The 26,430-nt window shown below is 42.4% G+C and overlaps 1 protein-coding gene across 2 annotated transcripts in view; it reads right to left on the bottom strand.

Annotated features, from left to right (window-relative positions):
- Positions 1-26,430, bottom strand: part of LOC103376578 (low-density lipoprotein receptor-related protein 1-like) — a 99,710-nt gene that overhangs the window by 32,524 nt on the left and 40,756 nt on the right. For both annotated transcript variants that reach the window (XM_008306993.1, XM_008306994.1), the window contains 21 exons: positions 19,819-19,981; positions 17,714-17,936; positions 14,872-15,061; positions 14,637-14,780; positions 12,696-12,932; positions 11,924-12,104; positions 10,513-10,735; positions 9,670-9,859; positions 9,380-9,505; positions 8,657-8,797; positions 8,084-8,209; positions 7,861-7,977; positions 7,670-7,750; positions 6,101-6,268; positions 4,614-4,796; positions 4,323-4,520; positions 3,935-4,180; positions 2,804-3,001; positions 663-867; positions 354-518; positions 5-249 (listed from right to left, as the gene is read on the bottom strand). In XM_008306993.1, the coding sequence (XP_008305215.1) occupies positions 5-249; positions 354-518; positions 663-867; positions 2,804-3,001; positions 3,935-4,180; positions 4,323-4,520; positions 4,614-4,796; positions 6,101-6,268; positions 7,670-7,750; positions 7,861-7,977; positions 8,084-8,209; positions 8,657-8,797; positions 9,380-9,505; positions 9,670-9,859; positions 10,513-10,735; positions 11,924-12,104; positions 12,696-12,932; positions 14,637-14,780; positions 14,872-15,061; positions 17,714-17,936; positions 19,819-19,981 (3,750 nt within the window). The remainder of the gene's footprint in view (positions 1-4; positions 250-353; positions 519-662; positions 868-2,803; positions 3,002-3,934; positions 4,181-4,322; positions 4,521-4,613; positions 4,797-6,100; positions 6,269-7,669; positions 7,751-7,860; positions 7,978-8,083; positions 8,210-8,656; positions 8,798-9,379; positions 9,506-9,669; positions 9,860-10,512; positions 10,736-11,923; positions 12,105-12,695; positions 12,933-14,636; positions 14,781-14,871; positions 15,062-17,713; positions 17,937-19,818; positions 19,982-26,430) is intronic.

Genomic DNA, 26,430 nt, shown 5'->3' with positions numbered 1-26,430 from the left:
TTACCCTGCGGCTGTCTGGATGGATGGTAGACCTGAAGGTCAAAAGGTTGTGTGTTGGTTCTCTGCACCACAGTGACATTGCTTCCAGTCCATTTGTTCGCCTTGGCCAGGGTGTTGGTCCTCCAGTCCGTCCAGTAAACCTCTCCACCATACATGGTGACGGCAAATGGATGAGACAGATACTCGTGGCCCCTCAGAACCTCAATTAGTCCAGAACCATCATACTTGGCTGAATAAATGGCATCCGACCTGTGCACAGAACAATTCTTAGTTACATTTCTGGGTATAACTGTGAGGTACTATATGAGGACGCATTCGTGTGAGTGTGTTCATGTCTTTGTCCTCTGTATGACCTGGCATCGATCCAAAGGATGCGCCTCTCTAGATAATCCACAGTGAGTCCATTTGGCCAGCCTCCATTGCCAGTTTCTTTATGGATGGTCTTCCTGCCCTCTCCACTCATGGATGCAGCTTCAATCCTCGGCAAACTGGCATCCCAGTCTGTCCAGAAGAGTATCCTGCAGTACCGTGGACGTGCAGTTATTCACACAGCAAAGTACAGAAGGTTCACAATCAGTCCCATATCTACTGTGCCAAAACATTATTTTGTTGTAAATAAGTATAATATGAGCATGAATTTCAATAAGCAGGGCAGCAGTTACCCATCCCGCGGGTCAAGAGCAATAGCTCGAGGGTGCTCCACCTCCCCAGCCAGTAGTGTGGTCCTCATGGTGCCGTCCAACTTGGCCACTTCTATCTGATCCAGGTTGCTTTCCACCCAGTAAATGTTTCCTGCAATCCAGTCCACTGCCAGACCCTCGGGTGTAGCTAGGCCATACTGGATTACCACATCAAAGCTGGTTAAAGCTACAGGAACAGATGAAGCAGACAGAAGAGACATCTTATAGTTCATTTTGTGTGTTTAGTAAACCGTCTTATTCGACCTCAATCGATCTTTTTTTCGATCCATCTATATAGTAGATAAGACAGAAGAAACGGGATGTTGGGTAGAATGTTTTAATATGATCCACCTTCATTTAAAACTGCACTGTAGATCTGATTACCTAATATTCCTTCTTACTACCCAACAAAATAAACATTCCCTTGGGATACTTAAGTTTCTTACAGTACAATTCACACAGTATTTTAATATGTACGGTTAAAGGCTTCGCCGGCTGGGATTTGCTGATGACAACATTTCAGATTGTGCTGTAACCCGAAGCACTGATCCGCTCGGCTTTGGTATTTACAAATTATGTAAATGTAATCAAGCTATTTGGTTTCACAGTTAAAATTGCATCACACACTGTAATTCTTTTAATCAAATGGTTAGATGCTATGTTGGGAAGAAAATGCATGTCAGTAGAATAAATGAAAACAGAGATAAATACAGTAGTGGCTCAGCAGGGGGTGTGATACGACAATTACAGAATGGGGCTTAAAAGCTAAATATGTGGTGCCTTGCTGGGCTAAAGAGACACTTTTTCCAGCCTCTTTCAAACCCTTTCATTTTCCATTAGGTCCCTAAGCAGACGGACGAGTCTAATTATTGGAGGCGAGTCATTATTCTGTCTGGAACAATAAAAACACATACTTACTGTATGTAGCCTATAGACTATGCCATGGCACACAACAACCACGTACACAGTAATACTACACATTTAATAACAGACTTGTACACATGATTTCCTCATGATTGCTGCCACAGGTCATGACTGACTGGTCTGGTCTTTGTGATGCCACATGAGATTTTTCATAAACAAAAAGCACCCAGAGCACAGCTGTTCACACTATACACCAAAGTAACACAAACAATCTGTTTTTGCAGGGTAGTCTTTGCTGCTACGTAGTGTCAAAAACATTTTAGGCACAACAGAATTGTCATTAATAAATTTTCAATAAACAGATCACAACAGAAGTAATTCCACTGTGTCCAGGTTTAATTTAATCTAATGAAACTAACATGCTCTCAGCACTTCTTGATATTCTTTAACAGAAATCCACTTGTATTCCAAAACTCCACATGTCAATCTTAATTTTGTCTGACAGAACTCTTTGAGTCATAAAAGCAAATGTAGTGTGAATTTCCTGATGTCCACTGATGTAAATGTCATTGTCTCTAAATCCAAACTGATATATCAGTCAGCTTTTTGTTTTTACTAAACAAAATGCAGACAGATATGCTTGATATGGGGGACTTGAGAAATGGTGTCCTTACAGACTAGTCGTGTGTCCAGCAAAGCGTGCTTTGACTCCATGGTTTTCGATCATTTCAACATTGTCAGCAGCACATGTAGCAGAGCACATATCACAGCTGAGCACCCAGCTGTGCCGAGTCAGTCAGTATCTTGATGGTAAGTTGCTAACTGGCTTTTGAAGTACACTGCTGGAAAGTTGGTACACATACTCCACTATACTGTCTTGAATCTAGTATTCGAGTATTGGTCTGGCTCTAGATTCAAGACTCAAGACACTTCATTGTCACTATCCACGCTTGTACAACAAAATTAAGGTGCACAGTCAGGACACGGACTCATAAACAAGAGAATAAATAACTAAAACAATGTACATCACTCACACAACAACATCCAATCACCGATTCACACAACACTCAAAAACATCGCACACTCACATTAGTACCAAATGTACCCAAACCAATACAATAGAACAGTCAAAACTGCCATTGCTAATTGCCACCCTTGGATGAAGACAATGCTATGTAGTTGAAAGCTCCAAAAGAAATGTATGTGATCCTCGATTTTCAGACTATAAATCAAACAATGATTGTGTTAAAAATGCTCACCCCCATTCTCAGACAACTTTCCCCGATAGATCTTATCCTCCACAACGTCAGTCCAATAGAGGGCACTCTGGTTGAGATGGAAGTCCAGCGCAATGGTGTTTCTCAGGCCAGGCACCAACACGCTGAACTCTCCCTTATTCAGATCAATGCGGCGGATCTCATGGCGGTTTGAAAAAATAATGAAGGGTTTGAACGGATCTGTGGAAATCAAGAGGAGAACATCACCAGCCATGTTAAAAAGAAGAGCCATGGAGGGTTAACAAAGGGTTAAAACTTGTGCTTGGTCACTGTTGATTGTTACTCAAAACACTGCAGTAGGGCTCTGCTGCACAGCGTGGAAAACAGTGCAGTCGTGTTCCGCTGCAGTGTGTGACTCGTCCAATAAAAGGGGGGCTATGTTGAAAGTGCCTCTAATCCTGGGTAATTAAAACGTAGTGTAAATAAGACAGGAGTTATCTGTAACTAACAGGCAGCCCGGCAGGCGGCAGGATGAATGACAGGGTGCTGGTGGTTAGTCTCTAAGACCTGGCAGCGAAGAGCGGCATCATAAATTCATGTTTCCTCGTTGGCTAGTTGCTGCAGGGAGATAACTATATTCTTTTTGTGACTGATAAAATTCAAAGCTGATTTGAAGTGGCTGAGCAGTCTCTGTTTTTTGCAACTTGCCCTTTCAATGAGTATTTTTTTTAAAAATAACCAAAAAAAAAAACAGTTTTGCTTTTCAGTTTATTCTTTGAAATTTCAGATTCTATTCATAAAATATGAATGGCAGCTTGAAACCACTGCTGAGGCGTTCTTACTTTTCTTTGTGAACCTTCTCTCCCATCACATACTTGCATTCACAGCACATGAGCTTTTCTGTCTCCAGCACTTAGTCTATTGTCCAAAACAGTATCGAATTTTGGCACAATGCGTCGTCTCCAACCACACAGCTTCCTGCTTGGGCTGACTGTCCTTTACTTCATCCCAAAACCACATCAAACTTCTTAATTCTACTGTTTGAACCCTGACAAAGCCTAGTCAAGGTCGTGTCTCTAGCTTTATCCTTCACTGTACACCAAATATTTGCTGGCTTTTCCTGAACCTTCCTCCAACCATCTCCCCGCTGTGTACTGTTCTCTTTTGTCTTACCCGTGCTCTTGCAGTTCTCCATGTCAGGCTCCAGCTCCCAACCCTCATAACATGAACATTTCACACTGAACTTGTCCTGTTCGCAGCGTTGACTGCACTTAAGGTGTTTGGCACAGAAGCTCTGGATCTGACAAGTCTTGTTGTCAGACCCCAACTCCATGCCCAGCGGACAGGAACAGATCACACCTTCCCCGGGAGCCACTGTGCAGTTATGGCTGCAGTCGCCATTGTCCAGTGAACACAGGTCTGCGAAACAGAGAAAATCAGAAGACTGGCATGAGGTACAGCTACACAGAAACCACTAAAGTCATGATTTAGGATCCAGAATTGTACTTGTTGTTTTATGCTCCCTGTACTGAAACGCAGCCTGACTGCTGTTGTTTCTTACCACAGAGTTTCTCATCGGAGCCATCTGGGCAGTCATCAGCGCCATCGCAAAGTTTCTCTGCAGGCAGGCAGATGGTGGAGTCGTTGGCACACACGTGGTGAGAAAGCTTACACACCAGTGCCTCGCAGTTGTCCTCATCTGAGTTGTCTTCACAGTCACTGTCGCCATCACAAACCCAGGCTTTGCTGATACAGCGTGCTGCAGAAGGCAGAAGGCAGGGCTACTTTAAAACTAAACAGTTACGCCAACTTTATGTACCATATTTCTTCATTTGAAGAACGGCCTCCTCACAAGATTCCCTGCAGCCGAACTTGACGGTCGGATCACACATGTGCGTGACACCCTCGCAGTTCTTCTCATCACTCATGTCCATACAGTCGGTGTCTCCATCACAGCGCCAGCGCAGGGGGATGCACAGGCCGTCCAGCTGACACTGAAACTCATCTGTATGACAACCTCCAGGCGGACGCGTGGCTGCGGACACAAAGACATTGTGAGACTGTGACACTGTTATCAGTCTTCTCCTGCATTAATCAAACCTGGACACATGGCCTTGAGCACAGACGATGTACAACACCTAAAGACTTAAAACATGAACTAATGAGCTGTGTCCTAGAAATCTGGATGGTAAAAAGTCTCAGCAGCGAGAAAGACAGATTTGTGCATCCAGAAGGTCATTGCTTTGCTCACAAACATAAGCTGATGGTGAATCACTGGTGTTATATTAAATTTGTAAAACATAATTATCAGTATTAATATCTACAGTATGTCATGAGTTAATTTTTTTTAAAAGAGTTATTGCATCAGTTACTTTAAAACAGGAGTGAGAGTTATTTAGTGTCAGTGGTTGTGCCTGTTAGACTGGAGCCAGTGTGACTAATAAGGACAACAGGACTCTTACATCTACTGAATAAAATGTAAATACTTGCTATGATTTTAGTACACGTCAGGGAATAAATGACAGAGCAGCGCGGCGATGCAGCCACCCACCCATGATAATAACAACCACCTGTCACAGTTGTGCTTCATAAACAATGTAAAAAATAACTACCCCTGGCAATTGGTTTGTGAATAATGGCCTTCAATCTGTAACTTTTAACATTGACTAGTTGCATAAAGTTCTTCTTGGTGTCATATTTCCTTGAATTATGTTCTGCACTTCTATTATGCACTGTCTCATTTGGCATTCTCGTGTCCATTGAAGGCGCATTTGGAAACAGGTTGGGATTAAGAGAAATCCATTATCCCACATTATTAGTGGGCGTGTTAGAGGTTGTTAACAACGGCAGTCGGTCCCATCAGCGGCTGCGACTCATTTTTACGCAGCACTGATATTCGTCAGGTTCTCTCGTCACAGATAACTGTAATTAAGTGTTTTCTCATTTTAATGTGTCGTAAAACCACACCGGGCTGCATGTTAGGTTTCGTGAACATTTCAAATGACTTCAGGCTGTCTTAATTAGAGAGTATGACATTGTTGTGGACGTGTGCCACACGGACGAGGAAAAGAAGACGACACCGAGGCGTAACCAGCCTGTGCAACAGTGTTTTAAAGCCAGTGAAATGAGAACATAATTGCATAAAGGTTTAGTTGTAGCAAGACGTGTCTTACTAGATAACTTCCATCCTAACATATTGATATTACCAAGGAATAATTCACTACAGTTTAACACGGTGGACCTTAATTGTAAGGATTTCCTAAACTTCCAACTTCCTACATACTGTGCTTTAGTGAAAGGTCTCTATCTGCTACCAGATCAGCAGGTTAGGACACTGACCCTGATTGGTGCAGTTTGCGTGGGTCTCATCGCTGTAGTCCCCGCAGTCATTATCTCCATCACAGGTCCAGTAATCTGGGATGCAGCGGCCGCTGTTACACTTGAACTGAGCACTGGAGCAGGAGTGACTACAACCTGCCTCATCACTGTTGTCCCCACAGTCATTATCTGAAAAACAAATGTAGTCAAGCAACACTCACTCCCTCAAATTATGAGGCGCCCACTGCCTCAAAGAGAATATTCATATGTATATATACATGTATAAATATGCAGGAAGAGATAGCTTTAATCTTTTCACAATTAAAACAGTGACAGTGAAAACAAATGAACACAAATAAAAGAGTAGGAGAGATGAGAGTGAAAATAATCACAGAAACTGCATAGATCAGACCATGCACCATGAGGGAATGTACCCAGAGTTGATACATTGAGCTTGGCAGGAGAGCATCTTTAGCACTTTATAACCCATATTAACGTAAAATGCTAAAAACCTAATAAATAACTTCTAGTGCTTCTATACAAGTTAATTGCATAGCAATTATGGAAAGAATAAGTACAGGTAAAGTATTTCTTTACAAATTGAACCTTGAGTCCTGATAAATCTAAATCGGTGGCATTTTTTCATTTGCAGAGGCAACTACACTCAAAGTTGCATTTGATTTCCTGAATAATCCATCCAACCATCCATTATCTATATACACCTTAATCCTCACTAGGGTTGCGGGGGACTGGAGTCTAACCCAGCTGACTTAGGGCGAAGGCAGGGGACACCCTGGACAGGTCGCCAGTCTATAGCAGGGCTACACTTTGAGACGGACAACCAAGCACACTGACATTCACACCTATGGACAATTTTAGAATCACCAATTAACCTAAACATGTTTTTGGACCTTGTGGGAGGAAGCCGGAGAACCCGGAGAGAACCCACGCTGCACGGGGAGAACATGCAAACTCCACACAGGAAGATCCCGGGTGTCCTCACCAGGACACAAACCAGCGACCTCGCTGCGAGGCGACGGTGCTAATCCCCGTGCCACCTTGCAGGCTTTTACTGAAAAATGTATTATTAAATCTTATTTAACTTTAAATTCACGTATAGCACACTAAATGAATGGTAGCAGTTTTTGGCCTCAGCTTGTGGCCATCTTTCAATTAGCAGAAAAGCAGCCCTAACTGTTTCTGAGCCAGTCCTACAGCTTGGCTAGCATCATGGCGTTTGTGGTGCATGTTGATCTATGCACTAACCGGTCAGGTTTGGACAATTCAACTCATCAGAGCCGTCCCCACAATCCTTTTCTGAAAGACAGAACCAACGGAAGACAGCAAAGTGGGCGAAGAGCACGACACAGAACAACAAAACCAAATGCAAACACAAACACACACATACGCATACACACACACACACACACACACATACACACACAAATGCACAGGATGACAAAAAGAAGAGCGTATGCCAACATAAGGCTGGTTGCAAACATGCAAACAGCAGCAAAGGCAAGCGAGGGGTTGCCATTGCACACCGACACACTGGAAAAGACGTTGAGAGAATAACAAAAAGACACTAACCATTGTCGCAGCGCCAGTTAATGTTGATGCAGCGTCCATTGTTGCAGGTGAACTGAGTAAGCGGGAAACAGGTGGGATAGGCTGTGGATGGAGTTAGACATGTTGTTGATTATACCTTCTAAAAGGGGTAAATTCACATGATAATAAAAAATGTGTAACAACAGCTACAGTGTGAGAATAAGTTGACCAACCGCAGGAAGCAGGTTCATCTGAGCGGTCGCCACAGTCATCATCCAGGTCACATGTCCAGGAAATAGGAATGCAGCGTCCGCTAGCACATGAGTACTGATTGGGCGGGCAGGTACGGGCTACAAGAAACCACAGCAGAGCTCATGTCACAAGTGAAAAAAAAACAACAACAACAACAACAACAAAAAACCTGTCAGATTTAAGCACAGGAGTATGTTTGTGTACCTGAACAGGTGGTGTTGGATTCGTCCTCGTCGTTCCCGCAGTCGTTGTCGCCGTCGCACAGCCAGCGCATAGGGATGCAGCGGTTGTTCTTGCACTTAAATCTGTCTGCGGGGCAAGTGTGCTGGTCTGAAGAGAAGAAAGGACGCATTGAACGGCAAGAAGGAAACAAGAGTCGGGGAATGGAAAGGTGAAAGAGTGGAGAGGCGTGAGGTGCAAATGAGTAAAAGAGAGGGCAGATATTCTAGCTGCTCTGGACCTGGTTTGTTTCGTCTGGAATGGAAACGTGTCTGCACTTTGACCACAGACAGACAGACGGAGAGCTTTTCCAGATCCGCAGATATTATTCCTCCTTTGCACACAAATTCACATATCGCGCACCCACATATACACAGGATTTATAAATCTAAACACACGCTGCAAAATCTGCTCTCTCATTTCATTCTGGCATCACCAGACAGTCAAATTCAGACAGCCGGAGGTCATCTGACTCATTACCGACAGGAGGGGGAGGGGAAGCCGTTTCGGAGCCATGTTAGATGTAGTCTTTTTGTGTTTTTGTGCGCAGCAACTCACGACACAGCTCGGGAGCCTCATCACTGTTGTCCAGACAGTCGTTGTCTCCGTCGCACTTCCAGCGCTCCTGGATGCAGCGGTTGTTCTTACAAGCGAACTCCCCCGCCTGGCACTGAGGAGGGGGGACATAGGACGGGTTGGCTGCGAAGGAAAAGGAGAGGGAAGAAAGAGAATGTGGTCATGAGGTCATGAAAAAGGATAAAGCTTTGAAGCCGTAGTACAATGGACGGGGTTTGTGGAAAAGCTCAATTATATGAACATTTGAAACCCACCAGTCAAAACCCAACCCACCCGTACTGGGCTGAAGCTGAGCTACCCAGTAATTACACAGCAATCAGGGGTACACTTGAAGAACAGACAATACCGCAATAAATACCTCCACCAACACTGCAATCTTTGATTTTGTTCACCACCTTTGGGCGAAGGCAAAATAGCACCTTGAATATTCCAGACTTCACAAAGGCGGTGTTTATTGCGCAATTTGTTTTGGACTACGTTGCATTATGCAGCTGTTATTGTAGCCGCCTCTTGTGTGTCTGCGTTTGTTCAAATATTTTAGAGAGAAACATTTCCAAGAAAGCACACAGTCACACTGCTTGACTCATCGTGTCTAACATATTGGAAGTAAAACCTTGCATACGTAATGGAGCAAAATTGGTGCCATGAGAAATACCCTTCAGTCCCACACACAAACATGTACAAAGCGTTCGTGTTTGCACCTACCTTTGCAGCTGGTGTTGTCGGCTGGGTCTAGTATTTGGTCTTCTGCGCAGGCACATTGTCTGCCTCCCGGTATGGCCAGACAGAGGCTGCTGCAACCGCCGTTGTACACGCGACACGCATTAGAGCCTGCAGACGGATGAACAATGGCATATATCTTCATTTACCGTTAATACAAACACAAATCAGCGCCAGTTGTGCTTCATGTGTGCTACTACATGTCTTTGGGCAAATGTAACTTCTGGATTAATATGCAGCAGATGGATGTTATGCATAATACTTGGCCCCGGTACCTTGCTGCTGCTGAGCGTCGTACATTCGGATTTCAAAGATGGGCGGTCGCTCATTGCGCAACAGGGTGGTAGTTCCAGTGGTGGTGTCCAACTTGTAAATGCTGCCGCTCCGGTACTCGTTCCAGAACAAGAAGTGTTTATAGTGGCACAGGCCAAAGGCGTGGTTCAGCTCCTGACCTTCGTACACCGTCTGGTGGTGTGAGAAAAGAGCAAGATGGGAAAGTATGTTTTACAAGAGGCCACATACCGTACAAAGTCGTCTGGATCCAGAATTGCAACTAAAAACATGCTCGGATTAATTTAAATGAAGGAAAAAAATGTGACGAGGTGACCTCCTTTGTTAACTGTTAGCAAGATTTGAGCTACAAATCTATTACTGAATTTGACTTACATGTACCAATGCGACATTCAGTGTCTAAGCAACAGCATTGGGAAAGTGCAGACCATAAATCAAATGGTGCAGAAATACTTTTCTCGGTGGTATGCCGAGTATGTGTGTTAATATTTAGATTTTAGTCATTCTATGTTAACCATATCATTCCCGTTTCTGGATTTAAATGTTAAAAACAGCACCAATAAATCAAGATATGACCAGCACACAGGTCATTGAAAAAAAATAATTTAAAATTATCCACAAGGAGGGGTCCAGTACTAAAAAAGCCACAGTTTACTGGACTGCATTGTGAAGGACCACCCACATTATTCCACTGCTTTAAAACTCATTCCTTACAAACCCACTCACAGTCTTTCAAGCTCTCTCAGATGAATCCTCAGCTCTAATCCCACTGAACTGCTCTATCTCTAGCCTGCAGTAAAGTAATTCTGATGATGCAGAGGGCTGACCTTGCGTCCGGAGCTGTTAAGGTAGACCATCTCGATGCGGTCATAGTAGGCATCCACCCAGTAGAGGATTCCCTGTGGGATGTCCAGACTCAGGCCGTTGGGCCACAGCACTGTTTTGCTGGTCAGGAACACATTTCTGTTGGAGCCGTCCATCCAAGCCCGCTCGATTTTGCCGCGCTTGCTTTCTTTCGGGTCCTCCTCCCAGTCTGTCCAATACATCCACCTGAGGAAAGAACAGGGGAATCTGTCATTGATACAAGTTTTTATGAAATGCGATGGCAGAACAGACGAAGGAGAACATTTGTTTGGACGTCCTGAAGACTCTCCCGGCATTAACGAAGGTGCTGACATTTTATCTGGCTGCCCTAAAGCACTAAACACTCATCAGAGCATCCAGCGGGGAAGCTCAGCAGTGTTGCTCAGTTGATCTGCCCACAGGCACACCAATGTTTGTCACCGGGTACTTTAGGACTTGTCAATCTTCTGCACTGATCTAGCCGCAGCCTGTGAACGCTGGCTGTCTGCAACATTGTGCAAACCCAGAAACATCCCCCTCTCTCACTGGAATATGACTGACGTCAACATTAACATTTCATATTTCCTTTTCCATCTGTCTCTTTCTGGTCCTTTCCTTTCTACAAATCTCTCCTCCTCTTCGCTCTTCTCTCTGAGCCTGATTGATTACAGGCATTAGTGGAAGCGAGTGCCTTTCCCCTGGGAAGTGTGTGGACACACATCACCCTGTCACAAGCAATCCAAAGAGGGTGTGTGTGTGTGTTTACGAGCACACATTTCTAAGGAGAAAGCCCAGCGAGTCTTATCAATAACAAACATCCATACACAGGAAGATTAAGAGCTATTTGAAACAGTGAAAGAGAGCACAGAATGCCCCATCTGTTTAAATAAATAATGTGTGATAAGGGACATGGCAATTCCGGTTGACAGCGGTCAGCAACACAGATTGAGATATGATAAAACACTCTGTGCTGGGTATTATGAAAACCCACAGACAATAGGCAGTGAAAAAAACAACACCTCTTGCAAGAGGTGCAAATGTAAAATAACCGATAAACAGCTCAGACACAACATGGTACGACAGAAAGAGAGAGAAAGAGAGCGGACAGAAATCTGGTTTTTGCTGAGAGGTGAGTGACATAGCATGAATTATTTCGCTTGACTCATCAGACAGATGACCACCCATCATTATCTCTCAGCGTACACTTGGATGACCACAAATAAGCACACACACACATCATTAAGCAGCCATCTCAAAGTCAGCATCATTTCAGCTGCCGCCTGCACCTTTCTGCCTTCTCCTCCACCTACGCTGCGCGGTTCTGGGCCTTGTTGAGTGATGTTTATCCTGCACACCGAACTCCATCCCTCCCCTCCATCTCTTTGTCCACCTTACCCATGAAGAGGATCCACCACAATGGCCCGAGGGTGAGTCATTTTCCCTTCAATGAGGGTTTTGCGAGTCTGTGAAGCCTTTTCCAGCCGAGCCACGCTGATGGTTTTCTTGGGCCCGTCGTCCGTCCAGTACAGGTTGTCGGCCATCCAGTCCACAGCTATGCCCTCGACCGTGTGGATTCCTGAGACAAACACAAACTGGTAGTGAGACGCCTGTGTTGCACATCACAGCACGGATGTAAGACGGTGTTCTGACAAGTGCTGCAAAGGAAGAAGCTGTTAATCCAGATTTTAACTTTTTATACTGTTAAATTTAATGCTGGATAAACCGGATCACTGCCTCTTGATAGCTTTTTTATGTAGATTTGCATATTTAGAACTTTTAAGATTGAACAAAAACAAGTTACTGAACAAGATTTAGAGATTTTTTTAAACGTATTTTCAAGTCTTAGGTTTTTGGTCCTCCTGTTGTAAATTTGACCGAACAATTGTGATTGTCTTTTATGTGTTTGCATGTGTATGTTCAATGTCAGAGGCACAGTTTTCTACCCTGATTGTGTAGCCAGATGATCATAAACAGTCTGTGTAATTCCCTGATTGATATAATTTGGGAATAAATAACATTTTTCTATTTTCACACATATATAAATTTTAATAATGGTTTTGAAATTGCTCAAAAACACTTGCTTTAACATGTACTTCAGCTTACATGCTATTAATGCATTGAGTTGCGCTGTTTTTTTTCTCTCTCAAACTCAGTGTTGCTTCCCTACCTTCCTTCAGAATAGTATCCCTCTCTGTTCCGTCAATCTTCTGCCGTCCAATGATGTAGCTGGTGGCGTCGGCAAAGTAAATGAACTCGCTCTCAGCGTGAAAGTCCAGAGCTCTGGGGTTCATCAGATTCTCAATCGGGATCATGTACTCGTCGGGCACCTTGGCATTCATGTCCATGCCCCTGATGACGCCCGGGCGACCTTTCCCATAGACCAGGAAGAGCTCATGCTCCGGTTCTGCAACGGAACAAGAGAAAACAAAAGGCAAAAGGCTGCAGCTTAGACTTGCTTTTAGACACTGCCCATATCTTGTCTTTTATTTGACAAAGTCCCAAAAAATTAAACGCTGACTCAAATGCTGACACTTTCTTTCCCCCCAAATAATGTATATTGATTAAATAAGTAGAGAAATGCAAGACCAACAAAAGCCTAAAATTAAAATTAATTGATTTTTAATAGAGGGACAGAGGAAGAGGAGGAGGGGCTGCCTTTACTTAAATCAATTGTGTCATTTGCAAGGACATTGTATTCCCAGTAGGCAGATCAATATAATGCTATTATTGGTGGATGGAATAGTAAACCACTCCTTAAGAATAAGCTGAATCAGGCTGACAGCTTTATGTGGAGGTCAGTGGAGAGCTGGAAGTTATGGTGTTGCTCAGCTACTTTGTTCATAGCTCTTTCCCCAGTCCGGAGCCCAGGGGAGCGCTGCATCCCTGATCCAACCTTGACTGGCCTTGGCTGCAGATCAGTGAAGCTGAATTCACCGTGGCTCACAGGTTTATACTTACAGTTATGCAGAGAGCATACATATATGAGCTCTGGAACTGCTGAATCTATGCAACAATTTTATCAAACCCACAATTCTATCAGAAGAGCTCAAGGACCCCTTTATAACACATCGTGCCGAAAATGTGCCCACTTGAACTTTAAATTATATAAAAGTGGATAATGTTAGAGTAATGTTTTTATACTACTTAACCCTCTGAATCCTAAGTGGTTTCTTGGTGTGTTTTTTTTTTGCTCCTGTCATACTTTTACTCAATGTGGGGTTATTTTTCACTGTAATGTAAAAACCTGTATAAACTGCACAACAAGGACGAGAACTACACGTCTTCTGTTCAACATGATGCAGCTATAATGCCAGAAATCATAAAACACGATAAATGAAAGTTGTATTTCTGGATTTTACAAAAATTGTAATTTAAAAAAAACTTCCAAATGCATAATATTTTTTTCCCAGTGCCCACAGGCGTTACCGATGCTGGAAAAAAGGTTGTTTTTGTTTTTTTTCCTTTTTTTGTTTTTTTTCTTCCTTTTTTTTTTGTTTTTCTTGTTTTTTTCTTTTTTGTTGGTTTTAATTGTTGCTTGCGTTTCGTTCCGTTTCACTTGGTTGTTTTCGGATTTTTGTCACGTGACTGAATAACTAATGACTTCTTGGCTGCGCAGAGTAGCTCAGAATTTTTGGTTTTTTGCAGAATCTGATTAGGGAAAATGGAGTATTTTTGGTGTAGATTAGAGTGATTTTGATGAAATATCACAGTTTTACACTTAGATTTGGATAATTTTCCAGACAGAAATTTATATCAAACATACTGTTGGAAAGGTGGCAATTAATGATGCACGATGTTAAAATATCTGGCCGATACCAATATCACCAATGTTGATATTCTGTTTTTTGTTTACACCAAAAAATGAGTAAAAGTAAGCACTGTGAGAACGTGAAAAATATTCAAAAGAAGTCCATACCAAATTAGACCACATACTCTTCTTCTACTCTGATAAATGCTGTAATTTTGATGATTTTTAATGACAACATACCCTTCAAACCCATTGATGTGTTCAGCTGGCAAACCAGCCAGATGACTTTTAAACGACAATGTGTTGATTTGAAATCCCTGAAACCCAATGATTGGTAAATCCACTCTCAGTCCTACTCACTTTTGCAGGACTTGCCATCGCTGCCCAAGCTGAATCCAGAGCGACAGCGGCAGGTCCGGGTCTTGTGGCCGTTCCCCAGAAGACAGATGTCAGAACATCCTCCAGCTTTCCCAAACTGATCCACCTCGCATGCATGGCTACGCACTGGAGAACAAGACAGAGGGGGGGAGAATAAAGTCTCAAAACCAGACGTATCAATAAAGTATTCAAATGATGAATGTGCGTGCAGGTCTACCTGGAGGCTGGCGTCTCTGGTGGTAAACATGCAGCGCTCCTCCCTTGTCCACCCGGGTCACCACCTGGTAGTCGGTGCTGTTGAAGCGGTTCACTCTGATCACGCTGGTCTTGGGTTGCATATTAGCGTTGTCTGAGTTGGTGGCGTACAGATAGTTTTCAAACACGGTCAGACCATACAGATGTTCGATCTGAAAAAGAAAAAAAGAAAAATTAGCAGTGTAGTGGATACAGTTGTTGGCTCCCAGTAAGAAGGTTCTCAGCTTAAATGTGGCGCCCGGCTGAGGCCGCTCTGGAGGAACTTTGCATGTTTTCCCTGGAAAACCTAATGCAGGTTTTTCTGCAGGGACAACTTCCTTTCATAGCCCAAAGACATTTATGGTGGTTTAATTGGTGATTTTTGACTGTCTGTGAGTGTGATTGTGCATAATCTTCTGTCTCTTTGTACTAGCACTGAGATGAACTGGCCTGTCCAGAGTGCCTCCTCTTCCAGCCCACCTGCGACCCTCTACGGGACAAAGCAAGTACAGCTGATAGCTGAACGGACAGAGATGGTAATAAATCAAAGGCACTAAAAAACAGTTCATGCTTTTCTCTGAGCGCTGTTCAAGATTTGATATAGTCTTTCTCGCAGGTTGACGATGACTGTATGTTTAACTTGTCTGATTTAGAACTTTTCATAGAACTGAATAACAGTCTAATCACTGACGCCTGCATGACCAGAAGACAGATCAGCTCATTTAAAAACAGATATATAGCGCCAGTGTTTTATTTCGTTAGACGATAAAAAGTTGTAGAAGCTCTGATGAGAGGTGACTTGGCAGAAACGCATTAATGCTGCTTTTATGTTCAATAAAATCCAATGAAAAGTGATTTAACTTTCTTCATAACTTCGGATGAGCAAATGACTTCTAAGAACTTTTCTCCAGCGGTGCACTCGCCTGCTTTAAGCGATATAAATGCCTGTACACAGTAACACGCAACAATATGCCCTGATACATCAAAATGATGGACAACAGTGGCTGTTGAGTAGCATTTTACTTCAGTGAGTCCATTACTTTTTATATGGGGACACTTCAGTGACTATTATTGTGGTTATACCATGGCAACTCCTCGCAAAAACAAGATAGGCTTTGAATTATCTTCCGTGTATTCTCCTCCTCACGATTTTGTTTGCTCATTTTTTCCAATGGTTAGTTTTCTTTCTTTCTTTCTTTCATTTTTTTTTTTTTTTTACGACCGAGTGTTAAGTGGTAATGTAGCATGAAAGGGAAGTACTGTTGCCATGGTTACGTGCAGTTTAATAAACCATGTGCACAGATGCAGAACAGTGGTTAAAGTGTTTACTGTAATGTTTGGAGGCTCCTCGATATACAACTTGAACAGCCACTTGCTCAGAATTTTCCACGGCCATGGTGCAAAGTGTGGAGCCGCAGCGACTGAGAGGAGAGACGGGAGAGTCTCGTGGAAAAAAGAAAGTTCTATCGGACAAAAACTGTCACATCTGAGCAGACATTGTCTAAGTGTTTAAGAAAGCTGTGTTACTTACTCAGTATATCACTATCTGCAGGGGGAAAAAGCAATAACAAAGTGATGGTTGACACAAGAAGAGCCGACAACAAATAACTGGATAGATATAACCATGGGAATTTATAAGATGGAAAGAACAACCTTCATTGTAAACCTGAAGATGGATTCCTTTGTGCAACACTGGGAGGGATGGGTGAGATATATGAGGCCTTTGAGACCCGATTTTGAAGGGATGATGGCATAAATAGGGGCTCAAAATGTTTTAATTAAAGAAAATGTTTTTGTGTTTTATTCATCGACATATTTATTGTTTCTTTACTTCAAAATCCTGTATGCCAAGGCAATAATGAGCTGCTGTAAATGTTGTTGTTGCTTTTCACATCTACTCTCTGGATGTATATATTTTGTGTATATCTGTCTTTTTTCCTCAGATGTTGAAAAAATCTGACTTCTTTCAATACAAAGAGAATTTAAAAAAAAAAAAAAAAAGAAGGCCATGTCAACACACCCAAGATGGCATTGTTGTCTAGATTTATAAACACAAACATAAATATCCACAGAGTTACTATCATAATCTGAAAGTTAGTTCTTATCTGAGGTAATACAGACACTGGATGCCATCAAGACTCACTAATTCGGTCACCTTTGCTCCCAGAGCTGGACAACCCACACTGCACTAACACCACCTATAAGCTACAGCGTGTTTCATTTATGCATCTTGATTTGAACTGGTATTTTTTATTTTTTTTACACAATTTTGCAGCTTTAAGAGCTCATGAAAAGCCTTTAGAAACACATATTCTCCTGATAAAAGAACCCCAACTCAGCACCATCAATAACCAGACTTCTTTTTAACCTTTACGTGAAGGATGTGCATGTACTAATGGCCTACCGCGGGTGCACACACACACACACACACACACACACACAAAATAAGTGTGTGCCTTTAGGCTGAGTGAGTAAATGAAAGCCGTTACTTCCCCACACATCACAGTAAAAGCCATAGTAACAGGTTTAAGAGCCACTGTGCTTCACCAGCGCTGCAACATCAACAGCCTCAGTATTGGACACTATTAATCACCTCTTTTAATGAAAAGGCAAATGTCCACCATCTTCTCTCTGCTCATAACTCACCGGCCAAGAATGCGTTATAGGTGCACGCAGGGGTAACATAATGTGGATTATAGATATATAGGGAACTGTAAAGCATCGCTGAGTTCTTACAGTATTGTGAATAGCATAAACACAGACAGTAAATTTCACAGAGATTATCTTCCCCACTAAAGGAAGATAACGGGTGCAGCTTTTCTCACCAGCAGGCCTTGGATGATGGTATGCCGGTTCTTGCCTTCGTAGTCCACCACCTCGATGTAGTCCAGGTACGCGTCGGCCCAGTACACCAGCCTGCTGACCAGATCCAGCGTGATGCCGTGCGGGAACACGATCTTGGTGTCCACGAGTTTGGTACGGTTCTGGCCGTCCATGTCGCAGCGCTCCACCTTCGGGATCTGACCGTAGTCTGTGAAGAACACCTTCCTACAGAAACACAAGACCAGACAGATTGATGTGTCTCATTTCCCACACATTTGTATCACCCTTCTTTGCGTCACTCGGAGGCAATAACGATCAAGCTTTTTAATAGACAAAGGGAAAAATGCAGGAAACATGCCTGATGGCAAATGGCAAGCAAGATGAATAGATTTTCTTTGTTGTTGAATGCTTAATTATTGAGGAATGTTTGGGTTTGAGGTTGTTAGTTACACAAAACAAGATGCCCGAAGTGCTCAATTTGGATTCAGTAACTCTCCAATTCTATTCTCAACACCTACATTTCTGAATTTCTTTCTGAATCTCATCTTTCATTGATAAATGATTCATTAATACAACACAAGTAAGGCAATTTCCAAGTGTCATTAAAAATGTCCTTAAAAGCAGTGATTGAGTTTTAGTGTTTGTGACAAATTCCAAACATTAGCAGCAGCTGAATGAAATGACAACAAACCAAAAGATGTGCTCCATTTCAGAACCTTTACTCTGATACACAAGGAGGACTGCATATTTTACTTGGCCACAGGTGTTTACTGTAGTAGCTGACTTAAATACTTGAATGTAAACCAGTGTAAGTTACAACAAGTGAGGAAAAAGGGCCATTTGATTAATGAATGCAGAAGACAGTGGTGAGTTTTGAAAGGGGACTTTCCTAAGAAATCCAATGAAAGAATGACAAATTGCATCAAGCTTTCGAGACGATCTTTTATAAGCCAATCCATGAATTACAGCCCCATAATCAAACACGGAAAGCACTGTCATTTAGACAATCGTGCATTTTGCAGCAAAAGTAAAAGAAGAATGATTTTCATATAGAAAATCAAGCTCTATTTTAATCTTTGACTGCAACATGAAGGGCTCTGGGTATTTATAAACCATAATCTGCTCTACCACAGTTTCATCTCGAGTGGTATCGTTGAAAGCTCACAACATTCTCGCTGTAAAACTGATTTAGACACGAACGCCGCACGTCAGAAAATATGTTATTTAAGTTTCCACTGCTACCAAAACAACAATTGCAGCTTATTTATAGTTTCAAATAACAAATCACGCTCACAGTCGGTGAAAATTTGTTCACAAACATCATCTTTTTTTTCCAAGAAAAGTGCTAGAAAACACAGCCTATGCAATTTCTGTATCTAAACGCTTGTCCTAATGGAGAAATTAAACAGTCAGTCACCAGTAGTGCAATAATGAAGGCAAGAAGAAATATGATGATGTTGCTTTCTTTGTCAATTTTACATCTTTTGTAGTAAATCAGTGTGGGGTTTCTGGTTTGTGGTCTCTAATTTAACATCACAACAATCCCTGTATTGTTATTGCTGTTTTCCTGCCCTCCAAAGACACAGCAGACCACAACAACAACAACAAAACCTACAAATTTACCTGACGTTGTTACTGAATGAACCAATAAAATGTTAGATGTAGCTGAAAAAACACGAGACACACACGTATTCATGCGTGTCACAAGGCCTCAGACGCTCGCACACATACACACTCTCACATCCATGCAGCACAAATATACACATACTTTCAGGAATTCAGTTGGAAAGTCTGGTCATAAACAAAAGAGCTGAAACAAAAACATGCTTTTACGCTCAAAGCCTATGCAGTCAGTGTGCCACAGTGTAAACACCACATCTGCGTTCAATTACTCCTACTTCCAAACCTCCATTTAGCCCCCCCCCCCATTTCCGCATGACGTTTTTTCAGCTAATTAACACCGATGGATGACAGCAGTCCAGCCGCTGTCATGGCGAGCAAGTTTCGTGAGTGCATTAGGAAAACTGGGACACTGGGGTTCAAATCTCTGTATTTGTATGCCTGTTGTTGTTTATGCATGAGACGGAAAGCAAGAGATCAAACTAACCCCATGGTGGGGTCCAGGGCAATGCCTTTAGGGTTGAACAGCTCCTGGTCCAGCAGGGTGACACATGTCTGGCCGTCTTTGTCGCACACGAAGATTCTGTCGTCCACGTCATCCACAAAGTAGAAGTTTCCGGTGAGCCAGTCAATGGCCATCTGCTCCACATCTGGACAGAGGAGTGGGGAGGGGGAGAGGGTGAGATGGAGGAGCAAGGTGAGGTACAAAAAAAAAAGAAAAGAACTGAAACTTTTAGTGATTTATTCTTGAACGATATGGGACTTGAAGCGGACATACTTTTAGCAAAAGTTTGACTCGCACTTGCGTGAGGAAATAACCGGTGAGCCATACTGTACAGAAGCTCTTTTTCTCATGCACACATTCATACCACACAACAGTCCAGATTTTCAGGTTCAGAGATTTATTTTTTTTTGACTGACAAATGAGATGACAGACAACACCAATTAGCAAGTGTCTAGGTAATGCGTCTGTCACTCACAGTCATTCAGACAGACAAAATATGAGACAGGCTGCTTCGAGGAGTGTGATGTCGGTGGAGTAGTAGCTGAGCGATGATGACGGGTGTCTGGTTTCTGCTCGGTGTGTTTTCGTGAGAGGGGGGGACACACAAGCTCCCCACCCACAGATGAAACTCAAACACCTTGACATGTGCACATGGCACCGCGCACAAACTTTATAGAACATTTAATGCCTGTTGAAGTTCAACATAAAAACAGTGTTAATGCCCCTCCTCAAATCTGCCCCGAATGTGGTGAAGAGGGAGGGTCTGAGGGAGAAGAAAACAGTGGATGGTAGAATAACATGAGACATTAATAGACCCCTCTCCCTGGTTCCCTCTATCCCTCCTCTTCCTTCCTTTCCTCAAACCTCAGCTCAGCCACACCGAGTCTGAGCCAGCGATCGGAGAAAGAAAGGCATTGTTAAAGCGGGAGGAGATGCTGAAGGTTACTGGAGGCCCAGAATGAACAGTTTACAGTGTTGAGTTGTGGTAACGAAGTACATTCACTTAAGTACTGTATATAATTAAGAACAAGTATCTTAGAAATGTATTCAAGCTCACAGAATTAATGAAAATCTGCTCCAGATTTCAAAGGTTAATTTGGTAGTTTTTACTCTGCTACATTTATTTGGCTGCATTAAACAACAATTCACAATTAACTCCACACAATACGTCATTAAAATTATGCTAATATAATGCATTAGTAATAATCCAACAGTATAGTAGTAATAATGTAATACCATAACAGTGATTCAATCTGTTTGCATACTGAGTACTGTTACTTTTGATGCTTTGAGTACAGTTAACCCAATAAAGTGTAACAGCTCCTCAGAAGTGATGCACCGAGAACCAAAATAAAGAAATATGCCAAAAATATTTTTTTTTTCCAGATAAGATTTCTACCATATTAAGATTTTTTAAAAAAAACAAAAAAAAAAACTTTTATGTATGTTCAACACTCCATTTTTTTAAATAAGCATGTAGCAGCTTGAAAACATGAAGTTTAATAGATTAAAGCAGGACTTCAGTTCTGCAGTATCTGGTTGTAAATAACATTAGCGCAATGCACATTTCCACAACAAACATTCTGGCTTCACATTTTGGACAGTGTGAGGAAGTGGCGACACATCGTCCATCTTTACATACGGTCTATGCAATCTTTGATTTTGGTGATTTGAGACCCTCAGTGATAAACACAACACAACATGTAGCAGCTGTTAGTTGCTCAGTTTTCACATACAAGGAGCCATATTTACATTCACTGGGCGTCCACCTGATGGATGTAGGTGCTTAGTTGTGTTTTTCGGTTTTCACTCTAATTCCTGGGGCAAAGAAATTCAATTCTTTTTTTTTCCGCTAAACACTGCTGTTTGATGCTCCACAGGTGACACACAGCGGGGTTGCGAGCATTTCCTCTGAAAATAGCTCGGACAATCTGGGAGAAGAGTGATTGGAAAGCAAACAATACAACAGCATCGACCGCGGGTTTGATTGTCCGAGAACTTTGGCTGATGTCTTTCCCTGTTTCAGCTCCCTGAGTCTCTTTGTCGGAATTGTTCTAACGAAGGGTTTAAGGCCAAAAAACAAAACAGCATGCTTCCTGCAACTGAAACCAAAGATATTAGACTGATGTGAACAAAAACAGTCGAGCTGCAGAGCAGAGAAGCAAAACAAGAACTGAAAGACCATAAAGGTTCATTGCGGGTGATAATTATCTGATGAGCAATCGTTTTCACACAGTAGTCAAGTGATACATTGTTAATATAAAATACTGATTACAGCCAATTTCAGTAACATTTTCATGTAACTTTTGCTTCTACAAATGTATTTAAATACTTCTTCCAGCACTGGCATTAGCACTTTTAAATATTAATCTTGGCATACAGGATGAAAACTATAGAGAGAAAGTAAGAGAAGCAGTGGGTAGGAGGGCTGCACAAGCCACAAGACTTGTATTTTCACAGCTGCTACGAGCTCGGTCCTACTCCGACACACACTGACTCACAAACACACACACGCTCAAACACTTCATATGTAGGGCGAAAGTCGTACTGTAGGGGTCTTTGGTCACGCAGCGCTTAGCGCTAAGGGAGGTGGTCTGACACGGCGGTATGTTTAAAAGCGTGATCGGGCCGCTGTGCTGATTTAGGTGAGACCAGAGGATCGATTTCTCCAACCCAGGAAAGAAAATCCTGGGAGCAGGAAATGATAAAGCAGATTCCTCCACGTAAGAACGCAATAAAAGCACACATAGTGAAAGCTCACCAGCTACGAACCAATAAATCTGACTGTAATTCCAGAGGAGCCCTCTGTGTTTAGAAAAACTGACACATTTTTCTGAAGAGCCCGACGAGCAAAGGGAGGGAAATGGAACGCTTTCAAATATTTCGGGTCCGACTAAAAATGCAGAGGAGATGGAGAGGAGAGGAAGAAAAAGTGAGAAAAAAGAAGACAGAGAAAAGAAGAAAGAGGGAGAGAGAGCGATCTAATTTCCACTAGGGAAACTTGGCCATTGTGCAGCAGCATTTCTGAGGTTTATGGGAATCAGGGGCTGTAGTCCCAAAGGTGCTCTTAATTTTTAACACAGAGTTCTCTGTTTAAATGCTTCCAGCTGCCCCACAACACACTGATTCCTCGATTAAGCAATGGATAAACAAAGGAGGGGAGAAAAGAGGAGATTGTGCAATATCAGAAGTGTTCTGAAAACCCTTAAAAAAAAAAAAAAGTGCATCCTTCGCTCGCCGACTCCAACTGCTCTCCATTTTCCTCCACTTCTGCAAAACAGAAATGGCTCCAGCAAAGACTTTTCTATCTCCTCCCATTCTCTTTCCTCTTCCTCCTCCTCCATGCATCATCCCCCTATCCCTCCCCTTTTGTCTGTTCCCCAGAGGTGGGAAAACAGTCTGGATTCATTAACTGCAGCTCTGTCTGTCTGAAACTATGCTATAAAAAACAACACAGCATAATTGAAAAAACAGAACCAGCTGCCTTCTTCGGTTACCCTTCCTCTCTCTAAACAACTTATTTTTTCGTGTTTACTCGTTTGTCTCTGTGCTCCCTGTTGGTCTAAGAAAAACAAGTGCATGTCAAGATAACGTATTTTAAATACACGTGTCTAAACGCGGCAAGGTTTTCAATCCGGTAACTATGTGCAGCAGTAGAAGTGAGGGGGACATACGTCTTCGCTGTTGTACTGCACCACCAACACAGGTCAGTTGTGTAGTTATGTCAGTGCCATCACTTTTAATGGAGACAATTTCAGCTTTGATACCTCTGAAGTGTCAGTTTTAAATGTCTGACTGCAGCTTTGAAGCCAGGGAGTAACAGCAGAATAAAAATCACTCTAAATGTGGTTCTGTTAGGAGCCACCAGGGCCACAAAAAGCTGAAAGGGACGGAGGAGCTGAGGGACTAAAATGAAGACTAATAATGTGCGAGGAGGGAGGGTGGGGGGGAGGAGAGAGGGAGAGAGAGAAGCTTATAGCTGACCATAGTGTTGAATGAAAAGAAGATTTGAAAATGTGCTGACTGGCTTGCCTTTTAATGGCACATGACCTCTTAAGGAGATTTCAGGGCCCAGTGTCAGTCCTCAGCAGCACACTGTAGCTCGTTGTGCAGAACTAGCAGGTACCGTGGCTCTTACAGTACAAGCAGGGAAGGGAGGCTTAGTGACAGCTCTGGGATCAGCCCTCCTGTGCATAGTGTGGAGCATCAATGCCCGCTTTCTAGCGAAGTTAAACCCATGTCACTTAATTTCTCGATTTCCAATAGGCAGAACTCACAGCAATCTTGTACTTCTTCCTGCTGCTAGCGACAGATAATGCACATCTTTTTTTTTTTCTTTTTTTTTGGACATTTCCACCTCAGCTATGAGGCCCACCCAAAGGTTGGTTGTTTTAATGCTGGAAGTATCCACGCCACAGTTTAGAATGAATAACGCACAATGAGCTTAATTAGAAAACGGTTTACGTAACTGAGAGTGCAGAGAAAAGCAATTAGGCAAAACAACAAATGCTTAAAAGACATTATGCTTGTACCGTGAATTGTGTTTTTAATCCAATTTTCATCAGGATTTTTTCTATAACTGACCAGCAAATAAACAGTGCACCTTGCTTTGAATGTGCAGATGCTTCCTTTAGCTCCAGGAACCCCCAAAAAAAGCCTTTATTCGCTTTAACTACTGAAATTTAAAGACTTTTAGACACGCTAGCGGCACGTGTCATTCTGAAAGTACGCTACTTAAATTCAGACTGAAATATCTCTGCAGCTATATGGATGCATTGCCATAAAGTTTAGTGCAGATATTTATGGCGCTCAGAGGATGAATCTTACAGACTTATACTGCATGATCCCCTGCTTTTTCCTCTAGCTAAGCATGAAGTTGACATTTGTGGTTTTGAGAGAAACGTATGAGACAGCTATTGCAGGGATAATCAGGACATTTCATTGGCACATTCATGTCCCCCTCAGGATGCAGATATTGCAGATGTTTTAGGCTACGACCAAATAACCAGGCTTAAAGTAAAATATAATTATATACATTTTTACCGTGGCTGTATACTCTTAATCATGTTTTAATCCTGCTCAGATAGATTCTGTTTGTGAGACCAGCGAGATTATTCATTTTTACACTCGCGGTTCTCGCATTACTGCCCTTGTGCATTCGATTGTGATTTTGGGAGACTGGTATAATTAGCAACAAACAAGCGCTGTCAAATATAGAATGAAAGTAAGTATATGTTTCATGTAATTTGGGAGCACAAAGTGGGACTGAGGACAAAAAAAAAAAAAAAAAAGGAAAAGTCAACGGGAATGTGATGAAAGAGAGAGAGTGAGAGTGCAAAGGGGGCGGAGACACATCTGGACAACTCATCTGTGGCATTCTGAGGTCATGAGTCACTCAAAACCACACGTGCATCATTTCCTGTATGTTCACCCCTACCAATGGTTGCCGCTGGCTCCTTCCATGTTGACTGTAAGCATAAACCTGCTCCTCCTATTCTGTCACACTCACACGCCAGCAGCCTGTCCGAAAGATCAACTCTGCCGCCTGGGCGGTCGTTCCAAATTATGGTCTGGAACAGATGAGGAAAATCTCCTCTTTAGTTTTTGTATGTTTGTGCGCTGATGTCGTTTAGGGTCCTCCAACTAGTCAGAGTAGATATCTTTAAGATATACAGTCATCCTCAAATGTATTCATACCCTTCCATTAAAGAAAAGGCAAAATTCATAATAGTCACTCAAATAACTGGAAATTGAAAAAAAGTGATGATAAATAAAAATTTGCTAAATTATAATTTAGTAAAATATGACATTGCTTTTGAATTGTGGGTGAAAAGAATAATTAAAACAAAACAAAAAAACAAAACAAAGAAAACTGCCCCAGACAAATTAGAGCACTTTGCTGATGAGCAGTGGGCCAAAATCAAAATACCTGTCAGCAGGTGTAGAAGTCTGATTGAGAGTCACAGAAAACACTTGACTGCAGTGATTGGCTCAAGGGGTTGTTCAACAATATATTAGTTTATGGGTCCCATCATGCTTGTTTGCTTGTTTTATAAATCCAGCCCCTGCTTGCTTCACTGCACTTCCTACAAGTCAGTCATGCTGGGAAACAACCAGGGTTTCATTTTCTTTGTCAAGATCCTTCACAATCAGCATCCCTATGCCTTTTTTTTTTTAAAGTATACAAACACTTGCATGGGAAAAAACAACATGGTCACCAGGATGCAGAAAAAAAGCAGCGTCCTTCAACTGCTTCCTTATTGCAGCAATACATTTCTAATCCTTCATCATGTGTCGTCCACATCCTGTCCTTGCTCCTCAACCCAGCCAGTTCTCCATTTTGTCGCCGTGTGGGTGTGCGCACATGTGTTTATCCGTATGTCTGCATACAAGCGCCGCAGTGTGTGTGTGGGTGTGCATGTGTGCGGAGGGCAGGCGTGTATAGCCCAGCTGAAGCTACTGGAATTTCCTGCAAATTCTTCTGGTTCTTAAATTGGCTCAAATCAGCTTAAATCAGTTGTGAGCCATTGAGTTTCTGGTTACAGCTGGGTGAATATAGCAACAGTGATAATTCTTTTTCTTTTCTTTTCTTTT

Source organism: Stegastes partitus, unplaced genomic scaffold (assembly GCF_000690725.1).
Source record: "Stegastes partitus isolate 25-593 unplaced genomic scaffold, Stegastes_partitus-1.0.2 Scaffold51, whole genome shotgun sequence".
In the NCBI taxonomy this organism is placed as follows: domain Eukaryota; kingdom Metazoa; phylum Chordata; class Actinopteri; family Pomacentridae; genus Stegastes; species Stegastes partitus.
This window is presented reverse-complemented; position numbering and strand designations above follow the sequence as displayed.